The 24,414-nt window shown below is 53.5% G+C and overlaps 13 protein-coding genes and 1 non-coding gene across 14 annotated transcripts; 7 read left to right on the top strand and 7 right to left on the bottom strand.

Moving 5' to 3' along the window:
- Window positions 1–262: 262 nt before the first annotated feature.
- On the bottom strand, window positions 263–895 carry QC761_0028690 (uncharacterized protein; the record flags this gene model as incomplete). Its single annotated transcript, XM_062872214.1, has 2 exons — window positions 263–318; window positions 664–895. 2 exons carry the CDS (start codon window positions 893–895, stop codon window positions 263–265), a joined length of 288 nt encoding a protein of 95 aa, XP_062735851.1.
- A 209-nt stretch (window positions 896–1,104) lies between these two features.
- Window positions 1,105–4,052, top strand: QC761_100800 (uncharacterized protein; the record flags this gene model as incomplete). The annotated part of the gene is made up of 2 exons (XM_062873329.1): window positions 1,105–3,491; window positions 3,541–4,052. Exons 1-2 carry the CDS (start codon window positions 2,714–2,716, stop codon window positions 4,050–4,052), a joined length of 1,290 nt encoding a protein of 429 aa, XP_062735850.1. The 5' UTR covers window positions 1,105–2,713.
- A 1,401-nt stretch (window positions 4,053–5,453) lies between these two features.
- Window positions 5,454–7,643, top strand: QC761_100810 (uncharacterized protein; the record flags this gene model as incomplete). The annotated part of the gene is made up of 3 exons (XM_062873330.1): window positions 5,454–5,717; window positions 5,774–7,040; window positions 7,098–7,643. The coding sequence occupies 3 exons, from the start codon at window positions 5,454–5,456 to the stop codon at window positions 7,265–7,267; spliced, it is 1,701 nt and encodes a 566-aa protein (XP_062735849.1). The 3' UTR covers window positions 7,268–7,643.
- On the bottom strand, window positions 7,368–9,388 carry QC761_100820 (uncharacterized protein). Its single transcript, XM_062873331.1, has 3 exons — window positions 8,583–9,388; window positions 7,801–8,525; window positions 7,368–7,749 (listed from the first exon to the last, which is right to left on the bottom strand). Exons 1-3 carry the CDS (start codon window positions 8,918–8,920, stop codon window positions 7,427–7,429), a joined length of 1,386 nt encoding a protein of 461 aa, XP_062735848.1. The 5' UTR covers window positions 8,921–9,388; the 3' UTR covers window positions 7,368–7,426.
- On the top strand, window positions 9,349–12,230 carry QC761_100830 (uncharacterized protein; the record flags this gene model as incomplete). Its single annotated transcript, XM_062873332.1, has 4 exons — window positions 9,349–10,575; window positions 10,631–11,745; window positions 11,801–11,974; window positions 12,026–12,230. The coding sequence occupies exons 1-4, from the start codon at window positions 10,471–10,473 to the stop codon at window positions 12,228–12,230; spliced, it is 1,599 nt and encodes a 532-aa protein (XP_062735847.1). The 5' UTR covers window positions 9,349–10,470.
- A 593-nt stretch (window positions 12,231–12,823) lies between these two features.
- Window positions 12,824–13,652, top strand: QC761_100840 (uncharacterized protein; the record flags this gene model as incomplete). The annotated part of the gene is made up of 2 exons (XM_062873333.1): window positions 12,824–13,200; window positions 13,253–13,652. 2 exons carry the CDS (start codon window positions 12,824–12,826, stop codon window positions 13,575–13,577), a joined length of 702 nt encoding a protein of 233 aa, XP_062735846.1. The 3' UTR covers window positions 13,578–13,652.
- QC761_100850 (uncharacterized protein) lies at window positions 13,581–15,421 on the bottom strand. Its single transcript, XM_062873334.1, has 3 exons — window positions 15,051–15,421; window positions 14,046–15,002; window positions 13,581–13,995 (listed from the first exon to the last, which is right to left on the bottom strand). The coding sequence occupies exons 1-3, from the start codon at window positions 15,082–15,084 to the stop codon at window positions 13,637–13,639; spliced, it is 1,350 nt and encodes a 449-aa protein (XP_062735845.1). The 5' UTR covers window positions 15,085–15,421; the 3' UTR covers window positions 13,581–13,636.
- Window positions 15,422–15,528: 107 nt separating this feature from the next.
- QC761_0028620 lies at window positions 15,529–15,620 on the bottom strand. Its single transcript has one exon. It is a non-coding gene; the product is annotated as a tRNA-Gln (tRNA).
- A 101-nt stretch (window positions 15,621–15,721) lies between these two features.
- Window positions 15,722–16,527, bottom strand: QC761_100860 (uncharacterized protein). Its single transcript, XM_062873335.1, has 2 exons — window positions 16,400–16,527; window positions 15,722–16,346 (listed from the first exon to the last, which is right to left on the bottom strand). The coding sequence occupies exons 1-2, from the start codon at window positions 16,400–16,402 to the stop codon at window positions 15,918–15,920; spliced, it is 432 nt and encodes a 143-aa protein (XP_062735844.1). The 5' UTR covers window positions 16,403–16,527; the 3' UTR covers window positions 15,722–15,917.
- A 149-nt stretch (window positions 16,528–16,676) lies between these two features.
- QC761_100870 (uncharacterized protein) lies at window positions 16,677–17,409 on the top strand (the record flags this gene model as incomplete). Its single annotated transcript, XM_062873336.1, has 2 exons — window positions 16,677–17,190; window positions 17,246–17,409. The coding sequence occupies 2 exons, from the start codon at window positions 16,677–16,679 to the stop codon at window positions 17,407–17,409; spliced, it is 678 nt and encodes a 225-aa protein (XP_062735843.1).
- A 53-nt stretch (window positions 17,410–17,462) lies between these two features.
- QC761_0028590 (uncharacterized protein) lies at window positions 17,463–19,785 on the bottom strand (the record flags this gene model as incomplete). The annotated part of the gene is made up of 2 exons (XM_062872213.1): window positions 17,463–19,588; window positions 19,765–19,785. The coding sequence occupies 2 exons, from the start codon at window positions 19,783–19,785 to the stop codon at window positions 19,295–19,297; spliced, it is 315 nt and encodes a 104-aa protein (XP_062735842.1). The 3' UTR covers window positions 17,463–19,294.
- QC761_0028580 (uncharacterized protein) lies at window positions 18,281–19,834 on the top strand (the record flags this gene model as incomplete). Its single annotated transcript, XM_062872212.1, has 1 exon — window positions 18,281–19,834. One exon carries the CDS (start codon window positions 18,281–18,283, stop codon window positions 19,832–19,834), a length of 1,554 nt encoding a protein of 517 aa, XP_062735841.1.
- Window positions 19,835–19,934: 100 nt separating this feature from the next.
- On the bottom strand, window positions 19,935–20,915 carry QC761_100890 (uncharacterized protein; the record flags this gene model as incomplete). The annotated part of the gene is made up of 2 exons (XM_062873337.1): window positions 20,320–20,915; window positions 19,935–20,264 (listed from the first exon to the last, which is right to left on the bottom strand). The coding sequence occupies exons 1-2, from the start codon at window positions 20,674–20,676 to the stop codon at window positions 19,935–19,937; spliced, it is 687 nt and encodes a 228-aa protein (XP_062735840.1). The 5' UTR covers window positions 20,677–20,915.
- Window positions 20,916–21,433: 518 nt separating this feature from the next.
- On the top strand, window positions 21,434–24,355 carry QC761_100900 (uncharacterized protein; the record flags this gene model as incomplete). The annotated part of the gene is made up of 4 exons (XM_062873338.1): window positions 21,434–21,619; window positions 21,670–22,380; window positions 22,437–23,508; window positions 23,559–24,355. The coding sequence occupies 4 exons, from the start codon at window positions 21,434–21,436 to the stop codon at window positions 24,353–24,355; spliced, it is 2,766 nt and encodes a 921-aa protein (XP_062735839.1).
- Window positions 24,356–24,414: the final 59 nt, after the last annotated feature.

Genomic DNA, 24,414 nt, shown 5'->3' with positions numbered 1-24,414 from the left:
CTGAGGGGGGAGAGTCATGATATTAAACTCGCTTGTCAGGTCTTGATGGCGCAAGCTGTCTGGCTGCAGACGGCGCGAAGAATTCCCCGCCGATCTGGCAAGTGTCATCCCTGGGGGCTTTAGCCTGTTGCTTGCTGCTTCACGCCCGTCTGGGCAGCTGTCTGGGCACCCGTCTGGCGTCTGGGCAACCATCAATGCAGCCGGCTGTCTCACTGAAGAATGTTGATGTTGTGACTTGAGCTGATAAGATGTTGGCGCGGCATCAAACGTCAGTGTGTATGGAGTCGATATCTCTGTCATCAAGAGAGGCCGTTATCGCTGCTGGGGGGTGGGCTTCTTGATGGTCAGTGTTATTGGCTTTTTGATGTCAGGGGAATGGTTTGCGTAAGAAGCTTGGCCATTGCTTCAGTCTGCGACTGCCGCCATGCCGAGAAGAGAAGGAAGCTTGGCCGGCTCATCAATGAGCTTGTCCTGCCCCGCTCCACGTGTAACTCTCGGCTGGTCCCATGTTTCATTGGCCGGGAGAGGGGGTGGACGACCTTGAAGCCAAACGCCATGGAATCGGACCAGACTTCTGGAATCAGCTTGGCGCTGTAGTATCCATCATGTTGAGATTGGGCAGAAGAAAGGCAAAAGGACGATAGATGACACAAGTATCCATACCGCTGCTGCTCTTCTCTATGCTCTTGCTCCATCGGGTGTAGTTGAAAGATGATCCCTCAGTGTTATTCTTGGCAAGGGTCGAACCGTGGCCAGTAACTGCACCGCACTTTTGCCATCTACGATTTTGTGTTACGCGAGGGAAAACCCACGTGAAGATCAGGGATATGGCAAAGTAGAAGGCTGGAATAGGCTGGCGGACAGGTTCTCCCTCATCATGGAAGAGCATGTCCATTGCGAAATGCTATAAAAGTTCCTCCTTCATCAACGCGTTTGATGATGTTGATGCTGTGGGCGTGTTCTTCACGGTGGAGACAAGCCGGACACTGTGTTGTGGGGTTGGAGATTAGGGTGGGCTGCGGGAGCTAAAATCTTTGACGAACGTTGTGAAATGCGGGTCACCCTCCCCGCCTTCCCGCCATCCAGACAGTGCTGGCCTATGAAGTGAGTCGATTTGTCCGGAACAAGAAGGTCGCTTGCCTGCTCCTCCTGTGCCACCATCTACATCCTGACCTTTGGGAGCTGCATTGGCAACAAGAGCAACATTCGCTGTGGCGTTAACGGAAGATCTGATATCCATCTTGACCTTCCCCAAATGCAACTTTGCGGTGGCATATCAGGCGATACCTCTTGAGTTGCAGAGTGGGAAATGGCACCCCAAAAAACACATGACAGTCTGGACCTGCACCGCCGAAGCCGGACCGCCTCAGCGTTGAACGTTGACACATGGAAGGTAGAACACAAATATCGCTCAATTGTTCCTAAAGTTCTACCCGAGTATTCCCGCCGTCATATCGGCACCTTCCCTTTCGCGACCTCTGCACAAGCATTCTCTTCACTAGGAAAGAGAGTGGGCAAGCTTACCTTAACTGCCCTCCGAGACACCCAGATACCTACCTCCAGAGGTTCAGACGCATGGCTGTTACCGTGCGGTGGCAACCTGGTGAAGTACGTGGGTACCTCGAGCCCCCGAGGGAAAGCATCCCTTTCGTGGGACTTGAGTTGCTGTTTTGAACAAGGGTGAAGTTGTTTCTTGGAATCCTGGATTCAACGTGGCTTTCCACTGACACAGTATGAGATCTTTCTGCTAACTTTCTCCTTGATGCTTGCCTACGATGCACACGCAAAATGTCCCTACACTAAGGTGCCAGCTAAGTACCCAGAAATTGTCACCTTGGTATTGCGAGCATACATCCCCACCTACCATCGACCGCCATCTTGGGTCTCTTGCGAGAATGATCGCCGTCATTAAACTTTGGACTGCATCTGCAGGGTCGCTTTGCAGCAACTTTGACCGTGACTGCACGGGTCCAAGCACTTGACCTTAATATCCACCCGGCCAGGGCAAAAACAAGCTGGGACGAAACGGACTCCCGTCGACAGTGCTATAATCATCGCATTGTATGCATACCCGAAATCCCGTCCAGTCATTCGGATCTATGAACACCTTGATTGCTCTCATTGAAGATTTCCGTGCCATGCTTTTCAAACCAACCAAACAAAACAATTCCCCTCGAAGTGATGCGTCTTCAGCAAAAGGATCATGGCCACGGCGATCGGGCCAAGTCTACCTAGGGTGTTTGCTCTCCTGGTGTGGCCCGGAGGACGAGGTCACACGAAGCCTATGAGATTAAGATGGGCGTCAGACAGAGAGTGACCCCCTTGTTCTTTCTCTTCTTTTGATTCCATCATCAGCATGTGCTTGCAAATCTGAACACGAAAAGGTCCGACATGCTTCCGAATCGAGCCTCGGTGTAGTTGCCTTCTCCGTCACAGGAGGCATCGCGTACCACAACCTATATCTAAAATCCGAGGCAAACAGAACACAACAGAAGGTACCACTCATTCAAGGCGCACTGCTTTGCTGGAAGCGGGCCTAAGCTGTCCCGGCCGCAAGAGCTATCCCGGGACCCTCCATGGGCAGGTCCACGAGAAAAGGCGTTCTTTCCTTTTCTATTCACGAGTTCCATAAGTAGAAATTGTTTCTGTTTGACAATTCTCCTCGCCTCTCATTCCTGGTATCCGACCACTGCAACACAGTTGGTCGCCCGGCATGGCGATCATCAAGTCTCTCGTTTTCGCAGGTCTCTTGGCCGCTTCCACCGCATTACCACCAGTCGCCGTCGGCAACACGGTCCAAAAGGGCACAGCATCGTTGACACAGGTGCACAACCCCAAGTTCGTACGCAACGGCCCACTTGAGCTTGAAAGAACACTGCGCAAGTACGGCGCGCCTGTTCCGCACGACCTAAAGGCGGCAGTCAAACGGGTTCGGAGAGCAAGAAACCAAAAACGTGCCGAAAGCGAGGGAGCAGACGATGACGATGACGATGAAAATGACAGAGGCAGCGTCCAGAACTCACCCAAGTCATACGACGTCGAGTACCTGATGCCCGTTTCCCTTGGCACACCCGCTCAGCAGCTCAACCTCGACCTTGACACGGGATCCAGTGATTTCTGGGTCTTTAGCACATTGCTCAAGGAGAGCATGATCAACGGGCAGACTCTTTATGACCCCAACGCGAGTACCACGGCGGACAAGATGGAGGGATACTCGTGGAAGATCACGTACGGGGACCAGAGCTACTCGAGCGGGGACGTCTACGTCGACACAGTCACCATTGGTGACTTGACGGTGTCGACTCAGGCTGTGGAAGCAGCCAGGGAGGTCTCGGAAGAGTTCACAGCCGACTCTGACAATGACGGCTTGGTAGGCCTAGGCTTTGGCATCATCAACACGGTGATGCCCTACAAGCAAAAGACGTTTTTTGAAAAAGCCATGCCTGGGCTTGATTCGCCGGTGTTCACGGCTGATCTCAAGTCTGGCGCCCGTAAGTCACGACCCCTGCAATTGCTGTTCCGTACTAACCTGATACACAGCTGGCCGCTACAACTTTGGGTACATCGACAACGGGGCCTACACGGGGAACATTACATATGTTCCAGTTAACAGCAGCGACGGCTTCTGGAGCTGGGTGTCGCCCGGGTTCCAAGTTGGCACGACGGGCAGCTTCAACAGTACACGCATTCACGGCATTGCGGACACGGGTACTACCCTGCTCCTTTTGCCCGAGGGCGTATGTGAAGCTTTTTATGGCCGGATTGCCAGCGCCAAGTACGATGCCTCTCAAGGTGGATACACGTTTGAGTGTAACGACTCGACGACTCCCGACTTTTACTTTGGGACCGGGAACGGTCAGATGATCAGGATTCCAGGCAGTTACCTTGCGTACTCGAAAATCGACACCAGTAGTTTGAGGTGCTTCGGAGGGATGCAGAGTGACAGCGGTGTCGGGTTTACCATCTGGGGCGATATAGCCCTCAAAGCAGCCTTTATCGTGTTTGACCAGGGGAGTGAGCGGTTGGGCTGGGCCGAGAAGTCTCTCTACTAGTGTCGAAAGGAAGAACTTGAGGATTTTGGCACCAACATTCCATGTATCAAGAAAACAATCCATGATGATCTGATGTGCAAAGTGGATGCTGGGTGGATGTGTTGCCAAGCGGGACAGTGCGATGACATGCAGATAGGTGCGCTAGCCTCTTGCAATATAGGAAGGATCACGAGCACCCGAGAAGGCGGCTGCAAAGGTGGGAATAAAAATAAAGTCACAGGTGCAGTCGCAGGTGCAGTTGTGTTACGGCAGGCGCATCTCCGGACGGATCCTCAAAAACCAAGCCAACACGAAAGGAGCGGATGCCAACAATTTTGAGAAGGAAATGATGGTGGTGGCGCCTGGAATCCGATCTTGTTGGCCAAAGCAGGGGTTTTCAGCTGGCCTGGTGTTTTCTCAAACGGTTTTTCAGCTTGGACGAGATCCTGGTATTTCTCCGATTGGCTGCCTGTGGCAGTGCCATCCCTGCTGCCCGCAAAAAGAAAGCGAGTGACAACAAGCAGCCACACACACCGCCAACAGACGCGCCTGGAGCCGCATGATTTCTCGGTAAGCTGTGATTTTTACCCAATCTGGACATCCTTTTCTCGCCATGCCTTCATCAGTGTCTGACCTCAAATTCGGCAAGGAGAGCGGACGACCACCGCCAACTACGGGGTTAGGGTTGGATATGGAGATGATCTGAGGGAATTTGGATCGCAATGACGATCAGGGTCCACGCCCATCTCCCCTCATCTCCACTATTAGATGAAGGGAATTTCCAGAAGATTTCTTGGAAAGACTCCATCGACAATCGCTACCCAGCTGGGCTGTGGGTGGTGAGTTGTGACGGCGTCTCATGATGGCCATCTTGCGCTGTTGCAAACGCTGCCAGCGAAACAGGGGTCTCGAACCATGCAGCTCCGCCAAGCGCCTCAACCATGCGGTGCGCCTGCTGGCACCAGCAGCACTAGGCTCGATCCGGGGAGCTCGGTGATGTTTATTTCGCGGGCTTGGGGGAATATCGACGAGAACCCGTGTAACAGTCAGCCAGCCTCGAACAGGTTTCGGCCACCTGCACCACTGCTAGTGTGGTACTAGTCATAAAGTATTCAGGTCGCCATGGGAATTCCGGCTCAGGAGGACCTGCAAGTTCAGGCTCAGTTGCCCGAGAGCAGGAAAATTGTCTCATGTCTCTGTTTCTCCGTCTACCCAGTCTCTAGTGTGTGAGATTATCGATCCGTTTTGCGCCCATCCACCTGGGAGCTGGGCCCAGCCTGGGAAATGTCTAGCAGTCTCAGCTGGGGTTGGAAAGTTGCTAGGAACCATTGTATTACATGCTAGGAGCTAGCTTCGCCACCACCATCACCAACCTACCCACCCTGCCGGTTCTAGCCCCCCCTCCTTTATTTACATATACCAATGAACAACCCGCCAGATCAAGAGAATGCGGCTGAACAGCAACTCGTCCGGGTTTCTTTTCAACAACGTCAGGTCGAACGATCAAACACCATCCCGACTTTTGCACGACACATACACTGCTTTCGACTACAACACCCGCTGCAGGGCACACCGCCGTCGGGAGGGAAACCAAAAAGGGCGAGATTAACCGACCAAGCCAAGGAAAAGGTACTGGGCGTGAGAAGACAGGGTGCTTGCTTGCGGTGTAGGATGCTCAAGATTGAGGTTTGTGTCTGGAGATCTCACTCATTCACTCATGGTGACTAACATGCCTACAAAAGTGCTCGCTTGAGAATCCCTGCCAAGCCTGCCTCACCTCGGCCCTCAAGGGGACAGAGAGAAAAGTCCTCAGCTGGAGCTACTGCATCCGGACGAGGTTTGTCGACGTTGACATTTTCCAGATTCAGTCGGGACCACAGAAGATGAGGACAGAAACCCTGATGCTCAAGATGGGCGCTTTGCTCGGGAGGATTGCACAGCCGGCCGAGTTTGCCAGTCTCGACAAGCCGTCTTTCAACCAAAAGATTACGAGGTGGTTGCTGGATGAAGCATATACTGTGCCAGAACTTCAAGGAGGAAGTATGGTGGCCGGCATGTGTGCGAATCTGCTAGGGTTGTCGTTCGCCTCGGAGGACGGGTCAAAAAAGGAAAAGGAGATGGAGGAGTTGACGCATGATTTCCGGAGATTTCTGATGACTGCTTCGATGCGGTATTCCAACTTGGAGTCCAAGTTGACGGGCATGGTCACAAAACAGGAGGCTTGGACAGCAGGGAGGATGTCGGGGTCGAGAATGCTGTTGGCGTTGGATAAGCTACTGACACCACAGTACCTGGGGAAGCTGTCGAGAGAAAGCTGCCAGGTTCTGTTCCTGGTCGTGCTGGGGGCTGTGTTGGGGGTTGGTTACTCGAGCAAGAGCATGGGGCAAGAGATGGAGCGACAATCCGAGGCTGGCATGCAGGTGGAAGATTGGGAGTTTCAGCAGAGCCCGACACTTTGGCTGGCGATGCGGGATCACTTGTGTCAAATGCTGGCCCATCACCTGATCTATCTCGGCGGTTTGCTTGGCATCAAGATGGACACGGAAATGGAGAGAAGAGTGATTGAATGGGCCGGTAAAGGGTGGGGTAGGATCACACCAACTTTGCTCGGGGAAACGGATGGGTCCCAGGCCAAAGGGTATGTTTGGGGCCACGGAATCTTGACGCCACCAAGCGAGGAGATGCAGGGAATCGAGCGCAGCAGCAGAGGAAAGATGGCGGACTCGAACCCCGTGTATTGGGACGAGTCAACACCGAGAGCGGAACGGCCTTTTGAACCCCCACCGCCCCTGGTTGCTGTGCCTTTTGACTCTGAAATCTCACAATTCCAGAGCGAAAACTTGTACAGCTGGGATCAGAACCCGACATCCTATCTGGAGATGGACATGCCATCTGCCGAGCCAGAGAGCTATGATCAACAGTCCCATCCCGTGCATTATTCAAAGGATCTAGGGAATCAAATGGGATTCCCCTTGAGAGCAAACACCGAGCCATGTTACAAAACTCCAAGTAAGAAGATGCTGCTTTTTGTCCCGAGAGAAAAGAGAAATGTTGACCAAGAAACAGGCTTTGAACAAACAAGAGGATTCAAGAAGAGGAGGACAATGTGGATTGTTAGGACGGTCGATACCGGTCCGGAATACGGGAGAATCAATGTGTATGCCAAGTTGAGGGGACATGGGCGAAACGGGAGAGCGGATTTTTCAAGCTTGGAGACCTTGACTGGATTTGTTTAAATGACTTCTTTTCCTTTCAATTTGTTTTCGGATGATGATACGAGTCATGATACCTTTTTTTTTAAATAGTTTGGGAAGATATCCGGAGAGGACATGGGAGCACACGAAAGGAAGGGAATATTCAGTTCGCGTACATAGCATACAGGCAACGGTGTATGATTACAATTCAAAGTCCAATACCACAACATTCCTCGTTCCTGAATCTATGTCATTTGATGGTTTGGTATCAGCCAAGACCATCAACGACAACACGTTATCGTTCTCCAACCGTGGCAGGTCAACCAGTGGTTCACCCCTGAGCCCTTCTCCAGACCAAACCTCTTCATGAACAGTATACCCACTGCTTTTGGTTGCCTTTTCAATATACACACGTCCATTTTGTGCATCGGGAAGAATGATGATTACATCCCCGGTTTTTGAAACAGCCAGCCTTCCCCTGGTGCTGCCATATACTGGTCGGAGCATAAATTCAGACCAAATTCCTGGACATTCATGTTAGCTTTGATAGCAACGCCAAAGGAAACCAGACGCACCATCATCATCCGGCGCCTTGTAATAATGTCTCCAGTGGACGGCTTTTACGCCGCTCCTGTGGTTCGATCCAACTGGCAAGGAACTCCTGTTCAAAACATGGACACCGCCATCCAGATCAACGACTTGAGATTCCTGATTTGTGAGACCTGATCTTTTAGGGATGCGAAAAACAACAATCCCCTCGCTGTTGTTATCGATAGTGCTAATCCCCAGGTCTCTTGACGCAATCTCTTTGCCCTGGCCATTCTTCCATGTTTTTCCGAGGCCGTCGCTGTAAGCATAACATAAATCATGATTGTTCTCCGCTCCGTTGGGCCCAGCCTGCTGCTTGTGCTTGGCGTCTGCGAGATCATCCCATCCGTCATAGTGGACAAAATCACGGTAGACCCATGTCAAATGCAGTCTGCCCGAGCGGTAGCTCAGGCCATGGATATACGGATTGCTTTGAATCCCAGTGAGATGCTGGCCAAGGTAGGAGCAACGGCCAGAGGAAGAAGAATAGACATAAAGATGGTCATTTCCCAGACCTGCTTTGCCGTCTCTGAGCGTAAAAAGAAGATCAGAATCGGCCGCACAGAACCGGGGGTAGGTGACGTAATGGAAGGGTTTGTGAGACGCAGGGAGCCCGGGAAGGTAGTCGAGCGTTGTTGTAAAGTGGGAGCTTATCCAGGTGAACTCGGTGGGCTTCAAGGCAAGATCTCGACAGGAGTAACGATAGCGAAGCCTAAATCGGTGTCAACGAATGTACCTACTATTCACCACATGGACCACTTTGGCATACACATCACAATGATGATCATATGATAGATGAATTGTGCCGTCACCAGGACAGATGCCTAGCTGAACGGTATTGTGGCCGTCATCAACTGTCTGGGGGTAGTCTGTCAATGCCAGCACCTCCCAGCTTCCCGGATTATCGTGTGGGGGTTCTAGGAGCCGCCTCCTGGCGAGGTGCACATAAAGCGGTTCAGCGACATCTGGAAGGGGGCTGCAAAAGGCAGCATACTGCCAGCCTTGAAATGTGACGATGGCATCCTGCTGAAAGGCATAACAATTGATTCTGCATTTGCGGTTGGTGGGATCTGAACCCAGCACCGTGTAGGTGGGACGTGAAAGCATTCTCGTGATGGGTGTCAGACCAGGTACATGGAATTCGGTGAAGCGATCAGCATGAATTCAACGGGCAGTAAACAGCTACTGGCTGTATCTTCCATGCTTCGTCTGTCAGATGATCAGCTATAGTAGGCGCGTTGCTGACTGGCCTGGTCCGGAGTGGATGGTCTTTTCTCATTCGTGGAGAAATTCCTGGATGAAGTCACCAAGGATGGCAGCCAGAGTGAGTGAGCACTGAGCAACACCCTGGCCCGGCGTTGCGGGACGAGCAGCATCGGGCAAAGATGCCACGTGTGAGCTGGTCTTGATTGTCACCCTCTGGAGGTCTGGCTAAATTGGACCCCTCGTCTCGAACCGCTTGATGTGCAACTCTGGATAATTGGAGAAGGCCTAGATGTTGAATATTAGACCTGTCGTCGACTTGTCGGGTTTTGGATATTTTATTAAGAGAAGACGAGTATTTTTCCATAGCGCATGAAAGGGAATGCTCTTCTTTCCACAGGTTGTGAAGCTCCTTCTTCCTCTGGTGGAAATAAGGGCCTTGGAGCAAGAGCAGGTCGTACCTGACCTTAATCGCCCCTTCCCCCACCGATAACAAGAGCTGGTCCAGGTTCCCCGCATCCCGCATCACCCCCTGTCAGACTCAGCCAAGAGAGCCAAGTCGGTCGCACACCACCGAGAACATCCCGACCCTTGAACTACTCCAACTGCCATACTACGAATAGGCTAATACCGAGCGGCACTGGAAGCGACCATACCTTATCTTCACCTTTCCAGATTGGCATGATGAGACCCTCAGTTAATGTCTCCTTCAATGATCATCTCGGAATTCATAGACCTCAGCATCTCAACGTCAAATTCCATGCTCACAACGCAGTCTCTCTCTCCAGCCATCAGATATCTCCCCTTCACTATCGCGTCCCGTGGCCAAGACTCAAGAGATCTCTGGCGCTCAAAGCTGCCGTCTTGGCAACGGGATAAGAAAACCGTTGTTTATATGTACTTGGCTTTTTGTAGCAGCACCCACTCTGGCCGCAACCTCAACCTCCTCTTCTTGGTGGAAAAAAGGACAACCCTGGGGCTTTACCGTGCCGGTGCAAGGTAGCGAAAGCATGGCAGACCAGCCTCTACAGAAGCCCATCCAACGACATGCGTCCATCTCTCGCCTGCTCTAGCCCCCCTGCTCTCACACACCATTCGCTGCAAGACTTTTTCTGTATCCCGAGTGCACAGTCGCCCCATGATCTCCTTGAGAGGATGCTTCTCCGCATCCCCAGACGGTGGCAGCAGGCATGGGGGCCAACACATTCGCCAATCAGGCGAGAAACAAGCCAGAGACAAACCCGTTCACCCGTCCAGATCATAGATGGCTGCGGTGCAACTACAAAAAGGCCTGAGATGGAGTATCCCGTCGTGTTCCAGTCTCTTGTTGCAATCTGGTCCTCGCGGTGCTGTTTTCCTTTTGCTTGTTAGCAGCAAACGCCAGGAGCTCTCAACTCCAGGCTTGATTGCATCTCATTCAAATCACGAGGATCACCGTCAGATCGCTGCCCACCATGGGTCTCTCACAAAAGCTTCTCCGCAAGATCGTGCGGAACAAGGCCATGGCCACGGATCCTGCCGAGATCTACGGATGGAGGGTGTACTTGCTTGCTTGTTCGGTAAGACTTTTGTTTATCTGGCTTGATCAGACACTTACCACGATGTTGTGTATAGGCCTGCTTCGGTGCCATGTCTTTTGGCTGGGACTCTTCGGTCATCGGCGGTGTTATCGTCCTACCCCCCTTCGTTCGAGACTTTGGCCTCGGTGACCGCAATTCCGTCGCTACCGCCAATCTCGCCGCCAACATCGTCTCGACCCTTCAAGCTGGTTGCTTCCTCGGTGCGCTCATTGCTTCGCCTCTCACAGATCGATTCGGCCGCAAATGGTGCCTCATCGCAACCTCTCTGGTTATCATCATCGGTGTCATCATGCAAGCTGCTGCCTCTGGGAAGCTGGCGGCCATGTACGTCGGTCGGTTCGTGGCTGGTGTTGGTGTTGGAGCTGCTTCGGCCGTGAACCCGATCTATGTGTCCGAGAACTCGCCCCGCGCCATTCGTGGACTCCTTACCGGCCTATACCAGCTGTTTATCGTCACGGGGGGCATGATTGCCTTTTGGATCAACTATTCCGTCTCGATTCACTTCCCGGATGGCCCTATCATGTACATCTTTCCGCTCGCCATTCAGGCCCTACCTGCTGCGCTCCTGTGTGGGTGCATGCTTCTCTGCCACGAGTCGCCTCGTTGGCTGGCACGAAAGGATAGATGGGAGGACTGCAAGCGCATCTTGTCCAACATCCGCAACCTGCCACCCACACACCCGTACGTCCAAGAGGAGTTTCAAGAAATCGTCGATCAGCTGGAGCAGGATCGGCGCCTCATTGGCGATGCCACCTACTGGAAGTTGCAAAAGGAGATGTGGACGATCCCTGGCAACCGAAAGCGCGTACTTATCAGCATTACTTTGATGATTTGCCAGCAAATGACGGGCACCAACGCCATCAACACCTACGCACCAACCATCTTCCAGAACCTCGGTCTGACTGGCACTTCTACCTCGCTTTTCAGCACTGGCATCTATGGTATTGTCAAGGTGGTCAGCTGCATTTGCTTCCTGCTCTTCATGGCCGATTCCCTCGGACGCAGGCGCTCGCTGTTGTGGACTAGTATCGCCCAAGGCCTGGCCATGTTCTACATTGGCTTGTATGTGCGCATTTCACCGCCCAGGGCTGGTGAGGAGGTTCCCCCGGCCGGGTACTTTGCGCTCGTGTCCATCTTTTTGTTTGCTGCGTACGTACTCACCCTGATCCTCTCGGTTGTCTCGTATGAACTGACAGAGCAACAGATTCTTCCAATTCGGTTGGGGACCTGCTTGCTGGATTTTGGCATCCGAAATTCCCGCCGCTCGTCTTCGGTCTCTCAACGTCTCGTACGCTGCCGCCACTCAATGGCTCTTCAACTTTGTTGTTGCCCGTGCTGTACCAACCATGTTGGTGACTGTCGGAAGTGACGGTTATGGGTAGGCGTCTCTTGATATGACCAGTCAAATGGTTACTAACCAAAAATCTAGAACATACCTCATTTTTGGCAGCTTCTGCTTTTCCATGTTTGTGTTTGTCTGGTTCTTTATCCCAGAAACCAAGGGCGTCTCTCTCGAGGCCATGGACCAGCTGTTTGGCGTGACCGAGGCCCCAGAGAAGGCGTCGGTGGATGGGGATGATGTCCAAGAGACATCCGAAAAGGACACAAAGGTTCAGCAAAAAGAAATCATTTAGACCCGAGCAGGATGTTGTTGCAAGTGGTAGAAACTCATTAGGAACTCAATGATGAATGAATGAGCATGTTTGATTCATTGTCCACGCTTTTACGACCTTCCTGCTTGGTGTTGTCTCCGTTGTAGGTTTTCTGCCTGTTTCCAAACACTGCTGATTGATTGGATCATAGTAAACATTATTTCAAATCAAAGAGAAGCCCTTCAGGGGGGTTACATCTCGGAGGATGAGCTCAGAGACACGACGTGGTGAAGTGGCAGAGGTCCTTCAGGCTGTTGTTCGCCCACCGGCCGGGATCACTTGATTTGTGAAACGGGATCTCTGATTTGCTGCCGATCCCTTGCCGCTCGACGATAGCTGGAGGAGTTGATCAGTGCAAATACTCTATATAACACATGGATGGCAAGGGTGATGCCTCATATGGACTTTATCCGGAGAGCAACCATGAACGACAGATCAGCGAGACTCTGTATGACCAGTTTGAGAAGGAGGGAATAGTAGACAAAAATACGATGATAAATTCCAAGCCTTTCCCTCTGTTCTTGGGTTCTATGTTGGCAAGAAATTACCCCTGAATTGGACCCGAATCGTTCACCATGCATCTGCCATCACTCGTCGCGTTCTTCGCCACACCTTTGCTGGCAGCCTCCTCCCCGGTGACTCCCTCGTCCGAGATAGAACCGCGGCAAGTGTACGGCGTCACCTCAAAATACTGCTCCACCGCCTCCGGCAACGTGCCGAGTCTCTGCTTTCTTCAGTATTACACCTCGGCCACCGCGCCCACCTACCGCATCGCCCTGCCCTCTGACGCGACCAACAATGCGGCATACGACACCATCCTCCAGATCATCTCCCCCGTTGCCCAGACATGGGTTGGCTTTGCCTGGGGCGGCGGGATGACCAACAATCCGCTCACGGTTGCATGGCCGAACGGAAACTCGGGTCAGGTGTCTGTGTCGTCGAGGTGGAGCGCGTATGTATCTTGGGAACAGGTTGATGAGATCAAAAGCTGATGTTTCCCATAGCGGCCGCACTACCCCTGGCCTCTACAGCGGTGCCACCCTGCGCACCCTGTCGACAGCACGCAACTCGACACACTGGACCGTCGAGGTTGTCTGCACGGGCTGCAGCAGGTGGAACAGCCAGCAAAACGGCGGGCGCCTCGAAACACAGTCTGGCAGTGCGTCGACCTTTGCCTGGGCTATCAGCCGCACCGCCGTGCCCCAGCCTTCAAACCCATCCGGTAGCTTTCCTGTGCACAACAACCAAGGCATGTTTAGCAACGCGCTGGACTTTGGCAAGAACGCTAGGGCCACGTTTACGCAATATGTTCAGAACAAGCGGTCATGATATGTGCAGGAGTATATCATTAGTATAGAGGCCTGTATATGGTACAACAAAGATTGGTATTAGGCAAAGGCCCCCACCAGGCTCATCAGGCTTGCGCCTCCGGCCACTGCCAGAAAGGCATTCACTCGTTTCCGTCCTCTCAGTGTCTTGTAGCTCTTTTCACTCAAAAAGTCTTCTGCCAGCAGCTGGACAAGCCCGGCAAAGAGCAACAGACCGGCAGATATGGCGTTCATAAAACCAACCATGAGCAAGCCTGTCTGGCTCATGGGGTCGTAGAACCTGTGGACAAACAGCCCGATGGCTTGGCCGATGGGCGTGGTCATGCCAAATGCCAGAACCATCAGCCAAGGATGGGGAGAGGATTTGGGAAAGTGGAGGGCTGCAATGCGTGTTCCCAGCGCAAGACCTTCGAAGGATTCTGTTCATTGTTAGGATTTCTGTCTGTCAGAGCGGAAAGGGCGCACATACGGTGAAAGGAGATGGCCAGAAGAAAAACGGCAAAGGATGGGCCTGTGGCAACAGACAGGGCCATGCCGATGAACACGCTGTGAAACAGAATACCGGCTTCCAACAAAACGCACTGAAGCATCATACGTTGCTGTTCCTCCGCGTTTGGGGGGCCTTGGTGATGATGTCCGCTGTGCGCATGTGCGGGAAGAGCTGGCAACGGTTTCGACATGGCCAGGAGCCGTGTCGAGCCACCCTGTCCGCTGCCATTGAGCTCATCCAAGCTGAGCTCCAGCTCCAGGGACTCCCTTTCTCGTTCGAACGAATCCCTGCTCTGGCGCGATTTGGCCTGCATCAGAGGAGTGCCTCCCGGAAGAGGTGAGGCCCCGGAAACCAAGCCCCGATGCTCTCCAGCCCCTTCCAGATCGTCCATGGCGATATCCGGGGTCCTCGAGTGTCCAGCATGTCCGTGCGTGCGCGTGTGTTTTGCCTCTTCGTGCCCTTCCTCCGAGTCCTCGTCGTCCCAGGAATGTGAGTGACTATGCCCGGCCCCTCGGCTCGACAGGATCGACTCAATCACCACGACCACAAACGCCGCAATCATGGCTATCAGCCCAGCCAGTGGCCGGTACCCCTTGCTGAAAACATGAGGCAGGCAAGGATCTGTCAGGGACACAAAGGCAGTGGGCAGCAAGTGCACAAACGCTGTGGCCATCAAGACACCAGTGCCAAAGTGCTGACAGACAAACAGAACATTCTTTTGGCGCTTCCCCGGCTTCGTTACTCGTTGAGAAAAGAGCGGAAAGGCGCAGGCCGAGGTGCTGATGGTGAGAATCAGGAACAGGGCGAAGACGTGAAGCGGCGTGTCGTAGCCATGGCTGTTTTTGCCGGAGCCGCAAGCTGGTCGTTGATCGTGATCGGCGTCGTCGCGTCGGGAAAGTTCGGCGAGGAGGAGAGAAGTTGGAATCTGTGACCATTCTACTTTCCTGTCAGTGATGCGCCGCAGTTGGCCAAAGGAAGACGCACCATTGGCTCGTGGTGCGAGCAAGTTTGGCTCCATCTTCAACGGTGACTGATCCTACTGTTGCGCACGCAACGAAAAACTATGATGGCATTGTGAATAGTTGCAGACTGCGACACCAACGGTAATGTGGCCCTTTTGCTCGTGCCTCGTTTCCAGTTGTTGGTTGATAAATGTTTGTCGTGTAGAGCAGGTGGACGCCGTGCCTGCCGAGAGCGGAGCTAGGTGCCAATGACGCCCGCGAGAAACAGACCGGACCCCCTGGAAGAGTGGGCCAAAACCAGCTAATTTTAGCACCGAGACCCTCTGCACCCTGAGGTCATTTTGATCTTTGGCTCGATTTTTTTTTGGCATCAATCAAATGACAGAATCCAAAGATATATTACCTAGGACATACTGAGCTCCTGGTGCCGTGGATATCGTGTGTTGAATAGGAACGACTGACAATGATATTGCCCATGTCTGACAGTCGAAATTATCAAAGGTTGTGTAGTGTAGTGGTTATCACTCTGGATTTTGATGACATTTCTCATTCAAACCTTCCAGTAACCCCGGTTCGAACCCGGGCACGACCTCAACCTTTTGCTATTTTGCTCATCTTCATCATCGACAAGTGCACTAACCCAGATGCGATCCATCCGGTATCATTTTGCACATAGCATTGAGATGAAAGGGCGCTCTTGTAGCATTCGGCAACAGCCGTGCCAACGACGGAATAATGATTTACTGTCATTTGCTCTCTGGGCTAAGAAACACCAAACACCATGATATCAATGCAATTGTAGCCCCAACACCAGCTAAGAGAACGCCAAACTCGCATATGATGCTACTTTAGACCCAGAACCACCCTCCTTTGTGCACGCCAGGAATGTTTAGGCCTCGACATCGTTGATTGGAAAGGCGACCTCAAACTTGACTGGCTCGTCCTCATCCTGGTCTGGTTCCAGCAGCGCAAACGCAAGAGTGCTAACCTTCTTCAACCCCTTCTTGCCCAAAGTATCCTCCGGGCTCACGTCAAACTTCTTGAACCCCCTGGTGTAGTCGTCGGCATCTCTGGGCGTGCCAAACACGACTCTGACGTCGGCGTCTTCAGTTGGAATGGGCGTAATGGCGGATTCTTTCTCGGTAGATTTGGGCACGCCCTCTGGGTAGCGGTCACGCAAGACCTCAAGAAGATTTGCGGAGAGCTTCTCAAAGGTCCATGATGGAGACGCAAAGAGGAAGACGCTGGTAATGCCGTGCTTGAGTATGATTGTAAGAGCAGTAGGCGAGTCGTCAATGACGGCGGCAGAACGTGGCGGCTGTCACTCTGTCAGCTTCACAACATAGCAACATCACTATAAGAACCACATACCATCTTGACAGTGATCTGTATTAAAAATTGACGAGCTTGTACTATCTTGATGTCTTGGGTGTAAAGGTGTGGTGAGAGCTTGTGTGGGGCAGGTTGCCAAGCTGCCTGATCCTGGCGATAAACAGAAGGTGGGGCAGGGAGCTTTGACCTCTGCATTTTCCATTTTCAATCCAATCACCAGGCAGATCGACGGTGCAGCAGCTCTCTCGTCCGCTCAGTTTAACCATTGCCTTTCCTCGCTGAAGCATTCTCCTTCTCCAACATCACGGCCAAGCACATGCTGACGGGACACGAGTCCAAAGATATATTTACCATGGCTACTCATCCGGCGTCTGCCTCAGCAGCTCAAATCCCAGCTCCGCCCCAGCAAGACGATGTCCCGTTCGGCTATCAAAAACCCAGTAAAGAAGAAATCGAGGCATTCTACATTTCTTCGCGCTTGTCGATGCCCCCTATGATTCGGCTGCCGCTCGCCACAATGCTTTCTTTTGGCACTGGCTTCCTTGTCGGAGCAGGACACGGCAGTAAGATCGCCAGTCTCCAGTTCCGCGCCGAGCACGCCCACAAGCTGCCCTCGACCACCACCGGCTGGTACCTGTACCACAAGAGCAAGAATTACATCGCAGCCCGCGGAGGCCTACGTGAGGGGCTAAAGATGGGAACCAAGATTGGTGTCTGGACCACGGCTGTGTTTTCCATTGAGCACATGTTTGACGAGTATCGCGGCACTGCCGATCTTTTCAACACTGTGACGTCCATGGTGACTTGTGCTGGAGTTTTTAGCCTCTGGAGTATGTTTTCTTGAATACCGAAAGCCTACGGCAAAATACTAACAGACTGCTGCAGACCGTTACTCATTGCCCCTCGCAGCCCGAACCACCAAGACAGCCCTCGTGGTCGGTACCCTCTACGGCGGAATACAAGACATCCTGGCGGCTAAGAGGGGCCGGCGTCTGCAATACGTCGAGTATATCAAGCGCAAGATCAGGACCTTGAAGCAAAAGGCATGAGCACTCTTGTATCCGCCACAGTGTTGGTTGCCAGCCTCCTTTATACCGTTGTTCGCACCACGAGCTGTGTACTTCCGCTTCGGCCCTTGTCGGGGAAAGGATCACCCAGCTGCATGGTCACGGCGCACCACGAAACCACATGACCCAGTCAGCCTCCTCAATTGGCGCGGCTGGTCACTGGATCGGATAATTAGAATTGACGTCTTCTATGAGCGCCGATAGCAACCGCTCTCCGAAGCCGCTGGCGTGGGCTATGTCATGGGGATGGCGCTGCTTGCGACGTCCGCGGTGAAGGAGTCGGGACTGTCCAGGGGCCATGGAAAGCCGTTCACAGGGGCATTCAGGAGCGCTAGGGAGCTTGGCAGGACTGGCAGCTCGACTGGAATGAATCGAGACCCGCGTGGGAGCAGAGGGGCGGGGCCAATTCGTCGATGACGGCAGTGGTCCCTTTCCCCACACTCGCCCGCATTTGCGGCTACTGGCGGCCTTTGGCAGGGAGTGTGGGGGGCCGCCGGTTGATAAGGGACCGACGATAACATCATGGCCTGCAGCGAACGGAAAGCTTGAGAAAGGAGGCGTCCGAGATCGAACGGCAAATCAGCGAGTGCAGCAGCTTCGAGGGGTATCAGAGGGGATTGGTCAGCTCTGGAATGAACCACTATCAAAGCTCAATGGAAACCTGGCCGGACTGCGTCACTGCATATGCGATACCGGGGAGCTTGTCTCTGATATAAGGTGGACGTAGCGTAACCTGGCCATCAATTGACTTTGGATTTCATCTCAACTTGCTGGTGCTTTTTGCTGCCTGCGTCATTGAGACCATCTTGCTCGCGACCTCTCAGCCAGAGCATCTCTTAGCAGGCCAGTGACCATGGCATCGCTCCCCAGGCCTTTGCCTGGCATGCTTCTGCCCTGGAGCACGTCCAAGAGACGGGCGATTGCTGCAATCAACTCCAGCGGACAAGCAGGTTTCCTTGTGCGGTGCGGCCGCCACAACATCATACTAATTCCTTCCAGAGAGTCATCATCCACATCAACTCGATCACTACACTACTCCTCTACACAATCGTCACCATCCAGCAACCTGACACTATCAGGAGTACCATCGCCATCACTGCTCCCCAATCATCAACATCACCACCAACCACAAGGCGCCGGTATGGGGCCACCAAACCCGGCGCCTCTCTCAGTCTTACCTCTGGTCACCGTGTTCAGGTCATGGATGACGGCCACGATATCCTCGTCGCCATTCCTCTTACCTCCCTCACTGGCCATCATGTCCATGCTGGCCCATACAACCAACCCCGTTCTCAACCCTGACTCAAACCCACTGTTGCGAGCTCTGCTGAAGAAGACGTTTTATGCCCAATTCTGCGCCGGCGAGCAGCCTGCCGAGGTAGCCAGGACGATCAAGGGCCTCAAAGACGTGGGGTTTGAAGGGGTGATTTTGGGCTATGCCAAAGAGGTCGTCACCCCGCATGGACAGGAGGGAACGGGTTCTTTGCCAAAGCATGTTGCGGAAGAGACCAAGGTCGACATGGAGGAGATTGACAGCTGGGCTCAGGGGACGCTCATGACTGTGCTACTGGCCAACAGGGGGGATTATGTGGCGCTCAAGTTTACCGGGGCGGGCGTGCTGGCATTGCAGTGTCTACGGCAAGGGGCGGATCCCTCACCACAGCTGAAAAAGGCGATCGAGAGCATATGTGTATTGGCCCAGTCAAGGGGTGTCAGGTTGCTATTCGACGCTGAGCAAGCCGCCGTTCAGGGAGGAATTGACAAGTGGACGGTGGAGTTTATGGAGAGGTACAACAGAATCCAGCCGGTGGTGTATGGGACATATCAGGCTTATCTTAAGTCGACTCCCGAAACGTTGAGTCAACATCTACAGGAAGCCAAGAAGAAGGGGTTCGTACTGGGCGTCAAACTGGTCAGAGGCGCGTACCTGGGGAGCGACCCAAGGCAGCTGATACACGACATCAAGGAGGACACAGACAAGGCATACGACGGTATTGCGGAGGCGTTGCTCAGAAGGGATTGGCAAGTCGGGCCGTTGAAGGGAGAGGGCCAGTTTCCAGACGTGTCCATGGTAGTGGCTACCCACAACAGAGATTCCGTGGTCAGGGCAAAGAGAATACTGCAGCACGAGAGCAAGACCAACGATGTAGCATTTGCGCAGCTGCAGGGGATGGCGGATGAGGTCAGTTGTGAGCTCGTTGCGTTTAACCAACAAGAAGCGACTGAGAAGCAGGAAAAGGCCAAGGCGTACAAGTACTTGGTGTGGGGTTCAACAGGTGAGTGCATGAAGTATCTGCTGAGGCGAGCGTACGAGAACAGAGATGCGGTGCAGCGCACAGTTGGGTCGAGAGACGCCATGAGGGCCGAGGTCTTGAGGAGGCTCAAGTCGTTGTTTGGATTGGCCTGAATTCTTGATTTAACCAAAACCCAAACATGACCTAGACTGAGATGAGATAGCGAGATAATGATCATGACTGCTAAACGACTGGGTATCATTTCTCTTTTTCCTACAGTCCCCTCAGCGCCATGCCCATGATGGCCATGCTCTCCATCTTTTTCCTTTTTACCACCTCATCTTTTGTCTGGTCCAAGACTGGAACTCCATTCAGCTTGTAGTATTTCCTGACTTTTTGCCAGTCCGTGACTTCTGCGATCTCCTGGTCTGTTAATCTTACCAGTCGTCCCTTTATCTGCGATGTTAGATGTGACAAGACTTCCTCGGCTTCATTTTCTTGCTCGGCCTGTGGTAGCGGTTCGGGCGAGGAGAGAATCTTGACCACGACCAAGTTTTTGGTCTTGTCAGACGTTATACCCCATCGTCTGTACCCGTCGGCAATCTGTTTGTGGCGTTAGCCTGCAGCCCCGGTACGCATAACTCTGAGCAGATCGCACATTGTTGTTGATATTCAGGGAAGCCACCACTTCGGAGTGCACATTTGGCGTCCTCAAGTTTCCTTCCACCGAGCTATAGACTGCGTTCCAGACAGCTGCGAGGAGATGGGCGCGCGAGACAATGGTAGAAGCATCGATAAAGGCGTATTCGAATTCGGGGTTGCGGGAAATCAGCTGAGTTTGGAGAAAGGGAGCGTTGGATACGTCGCGAAACAGAGCTCCGTATACCCTGTAGTTTGGGGGAATATGTTCGAGGGGGATGCGCTCGAGGGACATGGTGATGTTGGAAGGGGGTTTGCGACGTTTCGAGGTGGTTGAGAGGTCAGAGGTCTCGCTGGACGCTGGTCTTTTGCTCATAGATTTGGTGATGCTAGTGGTTGTTCTTTTGTCGGACTGTCAATCTCAAAGTCAATGTAGGTGCAGGAAACTTTGGAGGGGCAGAGCGCGGGGCACCAAGCTTTGGTCACCGAGAAATGTAAGTGGGGCCGGTACCACTCCATGTATTTTCGATACCGCTAATATGTCGCCTCACATGCACTACCGTAGATAATGTCAATCCGATTTCATATCTCAAAGCTTGTCCTAGGACTCATGACATCTCCTTTCTTTAACATGCGCAAGGAGCAAATCTACATGTCATTATCATCGACATCCCGCGCTGAGATGAAGCAGAGACAAGGGACCTTCCCGTTACGCTTGTAATATTGCCAAGGCCCACTTTTCGCCGGATGCAGTGTGATGGCCCTCCTTGACAACGCCTGGCGGCAGGAGCTGCTGCCAATCCCGGGGGTCTGGACGCGACGTTCAGACAGGGTCATGCCATCGCCAGCGCCGGCATTCTCCTTCCCAGCTTCCAATTGACACCGGCAAAACCCGCTGGGACACCAGCCATTCCACCATCGACCTGTAACACACTCTCCATCTCTCCCCAACTCGGAGGCGCATACGACCCAGGACGACATAGGAACCAGAAGGCGTCGGGTCGCCGCATCCATCCCATCGCCGCCCGTCGCTGAGGTGGCGCGGCACAGAAAACCACCAGGGCAGCCTCGCAAATCAGGACACCTCAGAGTGTCTGTCGCCAAAATAGCGGCGCAATACAGATCCAATCACCATGCCTCCAGGCCGCCCAAACACCTTGAAGCGGGCCAGTGACTCCACCGGTTCTGATCAAGGCGACGGCGCTTCCACCAAGGTGAAGCTGCCGCGTCTCGAACGCGGTCCCGAGGACTTCTCCAGCGTTGTCAAGTCCAAGCTGCAATCGTACACCCGGACAGGCCAAGCTTGCGACAGGTGCAAGGTATGCTCTTTTCTTCTCTGGTGTGTTTGACCCAACTAATCGGCTGTTAGGTTAGAAAGATTCGCTGCGATGCGCTCCCCGAAGGATGCTCCCATTGTACCAACCAGAATCTCGAATGCTATGTCACCGACCGAGTCACGGGGCGCACCGAGCGTCGAGGATACTTGCAACAGTTAGAGCGTGAAAAGGGTGCCATGCTGGCTCACATACGGTCGCTGGAAAAACTGCTGGAGAACAATGGCGTCGAGGTCAGGCCGTGGCAGTTCCCTGGGTACAACAACACCTACCCTGAAGGTATGGTTTTTGACGCCGTGGGCAACCCTCTCAAGGACTCTTGGTCTCAGGTCGGCTTGGTGTGGGTGAAGGGAGGCCGGCAAAAACCGCCATCGGAGCGTAGCTCGAGCACGCGATATCCCCTGATCGAAGCGAGGCCTGCCAATAACCATCTCGGCGTGTCTTCGGACAAGGAGCCGCTGAGCTCCATCAAGGGAACTACATTGTCCATCCTGGGCACCACTCTCGATATTACCGCCTCGTTTGACGGACCAGACATGGACGAACCGCCGGCGGGCACGACTTTTGGCACGCCCCTGTACAATAAATCTGTCCAGGCCTTCTTCCAGACCTCGCTCAACATCCATCCCGCCCCGCCCAACGTTGAATTGCCTTCTCGACATGACGCCTTCACCTATGCCGAGTGGTACTTTCTGACTCTGTCACCGTTTCTTCCCATCTTGCACAAGCCTTCCTTTCTCCAGCTGGTAGGTCGTCTCCCCTGTATAAAGCGAGAGTTGGACTAATTATGCCGGGACACCAGTTAAGGCGCATTTACGATGAACCGAACTTCAAACCTTCAGTCCCGGAACTGGTCATTACCCACATGGTGTTTGCTACCATCTATTTCCAGTATGGTGTTCGAAACAGAGAAAAGCCGGAGCAGTACGTTCAACTCAACGACCTGTCCAACAAGCACTACCACTGGTGCCTCAGCAAGTTCTATGATCTCGCCACAACCCAGTCTGTCACGGCTGTCCAAGCTCTCGCCATGATGATGTCGCACACTCGAAACTTCCCCAAGCCCGGCTGTGCTCTGACGCTGGCCAGTTTTGCCTTTATGAAGGCAATCGAGCTGAATCTGCATCGTGCGATCAAGATTCCCGGCGGTGGCACAACGTTGGAAAATGAAACGCGGAAACGCGTGTGGTGGGCCATTCTGGCCTTGTATAGCACCATCAACGGTCGACTCGGCCGGCCGATGCCCCTGTCTATCCAAGAGTTCGACGTGGAATTCCCCATTGCGATTCCGGATGAGTTTCTGGGAGAAGAGGGGGTGCTGGACGAGTCCAAAGTTGGACATTGCAACTACCAAGTTGGTCTGATGGGATTCAAAGTGACGCCTTTGCTGATCGAAATGTTTTCCAAACTGTATGGTGCGCGGCGGGACCCAAGCACGTACGTCGACGTGGTCCGAGAATTGGAGGATGGAATGCGCAACATGCTCGACAATCTTCCCGAGGAGCTCAACGTAGAAACGACCAAACCTGAAGCAAAGGTTTTTGCGCTTTATACACAGGCGTTTTGTCTCGAGTTTACCTTGTGTCTGAGACATCCTTCGGTCTGTATGACGGACGATCCCAAGTTTTGTGCGGAAAATACCAGGATATGCGAAGAGACCGTAAAGAAGTTGCTCAAGGTGGTGTCGACGTTGCACACGCTAAAGTCGCTCGATACGACGTGGTATCAGCTGGCCGTGTACGTGGCCGCCATCTTCACGCAGCTTGTTGCGCAGTGGGAGCGGCGGTTTGAGACGACGGTCTTGGAGGTTGCCAGTACCCGTGAGGACATGGCCACATGGCTGGCCATCATTGGGGAGATTGGGCGTTTGCTTGGTAAGCTTTTGTCTGTTTTTGTTGGTCGACGTTGGCTAACACGAACATAGGTACAGGGAACCGTCTGGCTACCGAAGTTGGGGTCATCATCGAACGCACACTGGGCTGGATCGAGCAGGACATGGCCCGTAAGGATGCCTCCTCGCAGGACATTCAGCCACACAGCTTGAAGTCTCAACAGGACCCCAGCCATGGCTTATCGGCCGTCGCCAGCGGAGGGACACAACCAGACCAACAGCCCGCTCCCATCAACGGAAACGGCTACTACGATTCGGGTCCCGTACCCAGCTCCACCACGCCGTATCCGGCCCTGACGTACGCGGACCAAGGTGCTGTACAGCAAAACGGCGGTGCTGCAACGTTCGACTCAGCGGATGGCGCGTCGTACCTCTATGCGGCTGCGTCGGCAGCAACAGCGGCAAGCGTCTCCCCCAACGGTTCTACGCCTGTCGAGCCAACCAACCCACTGATTGCATTTGCATCACAGGCAACACAACATGTTGCCGGACAGTCAACAGACGACTGGCGTCCCCAAGCCCAAGCATCGGCTGCTGCACAAATGATGGCGCACAACGCGGCAAACACATGGCAAGACTGGACTGCCGCTATCGCGGGTGCCGCCGGGAACAACAGCCAGGAGCGCTTCAGCGCGAGTGCGTTGCTTACTCTAGGGTCAGGCAGGCCAGGTGACGTCCAGCTGGGCCACATTGTCGAGGGTGTACCAACGCAGGCCGACGCCATGGGTGTTGGAAACGTTGCCAACGCCCATTCCGGTGCGCAATGGCCACTGTTATTATTCCACGACGGCACCGGTGTGCCGGGAGGCGGTGGAGGAGGCGGCGCTTGAGTGAGGAGGTTAATCATGTACCACCAACAGGATCACGTACTTTTTTTGCTTTTTTACGG

The sequence above is a fragment of the Podospora bellae-mahoneyi genome (assembly GCF_035222275.1).
Source record: "Podospora bellae-mahoneyi strain CBS 112042 chromosome 1 map unlocalized CBS112042p_1.3, whole genome shotgun sequence".
Classification (NCBI taxonomy): domain Eukaryota; kingdom Fungi; phylum Ascomycota; class Sordariomycetes; order Sordariales; family Podosporaceae; genus Podospora; species Podospora bellae-mahoneyi.
The sequence above is the reverse complement of the archived record's forward strand: the minus strand, read 5'-3'. Positions and strand labels throughout refer to the sequence as shown.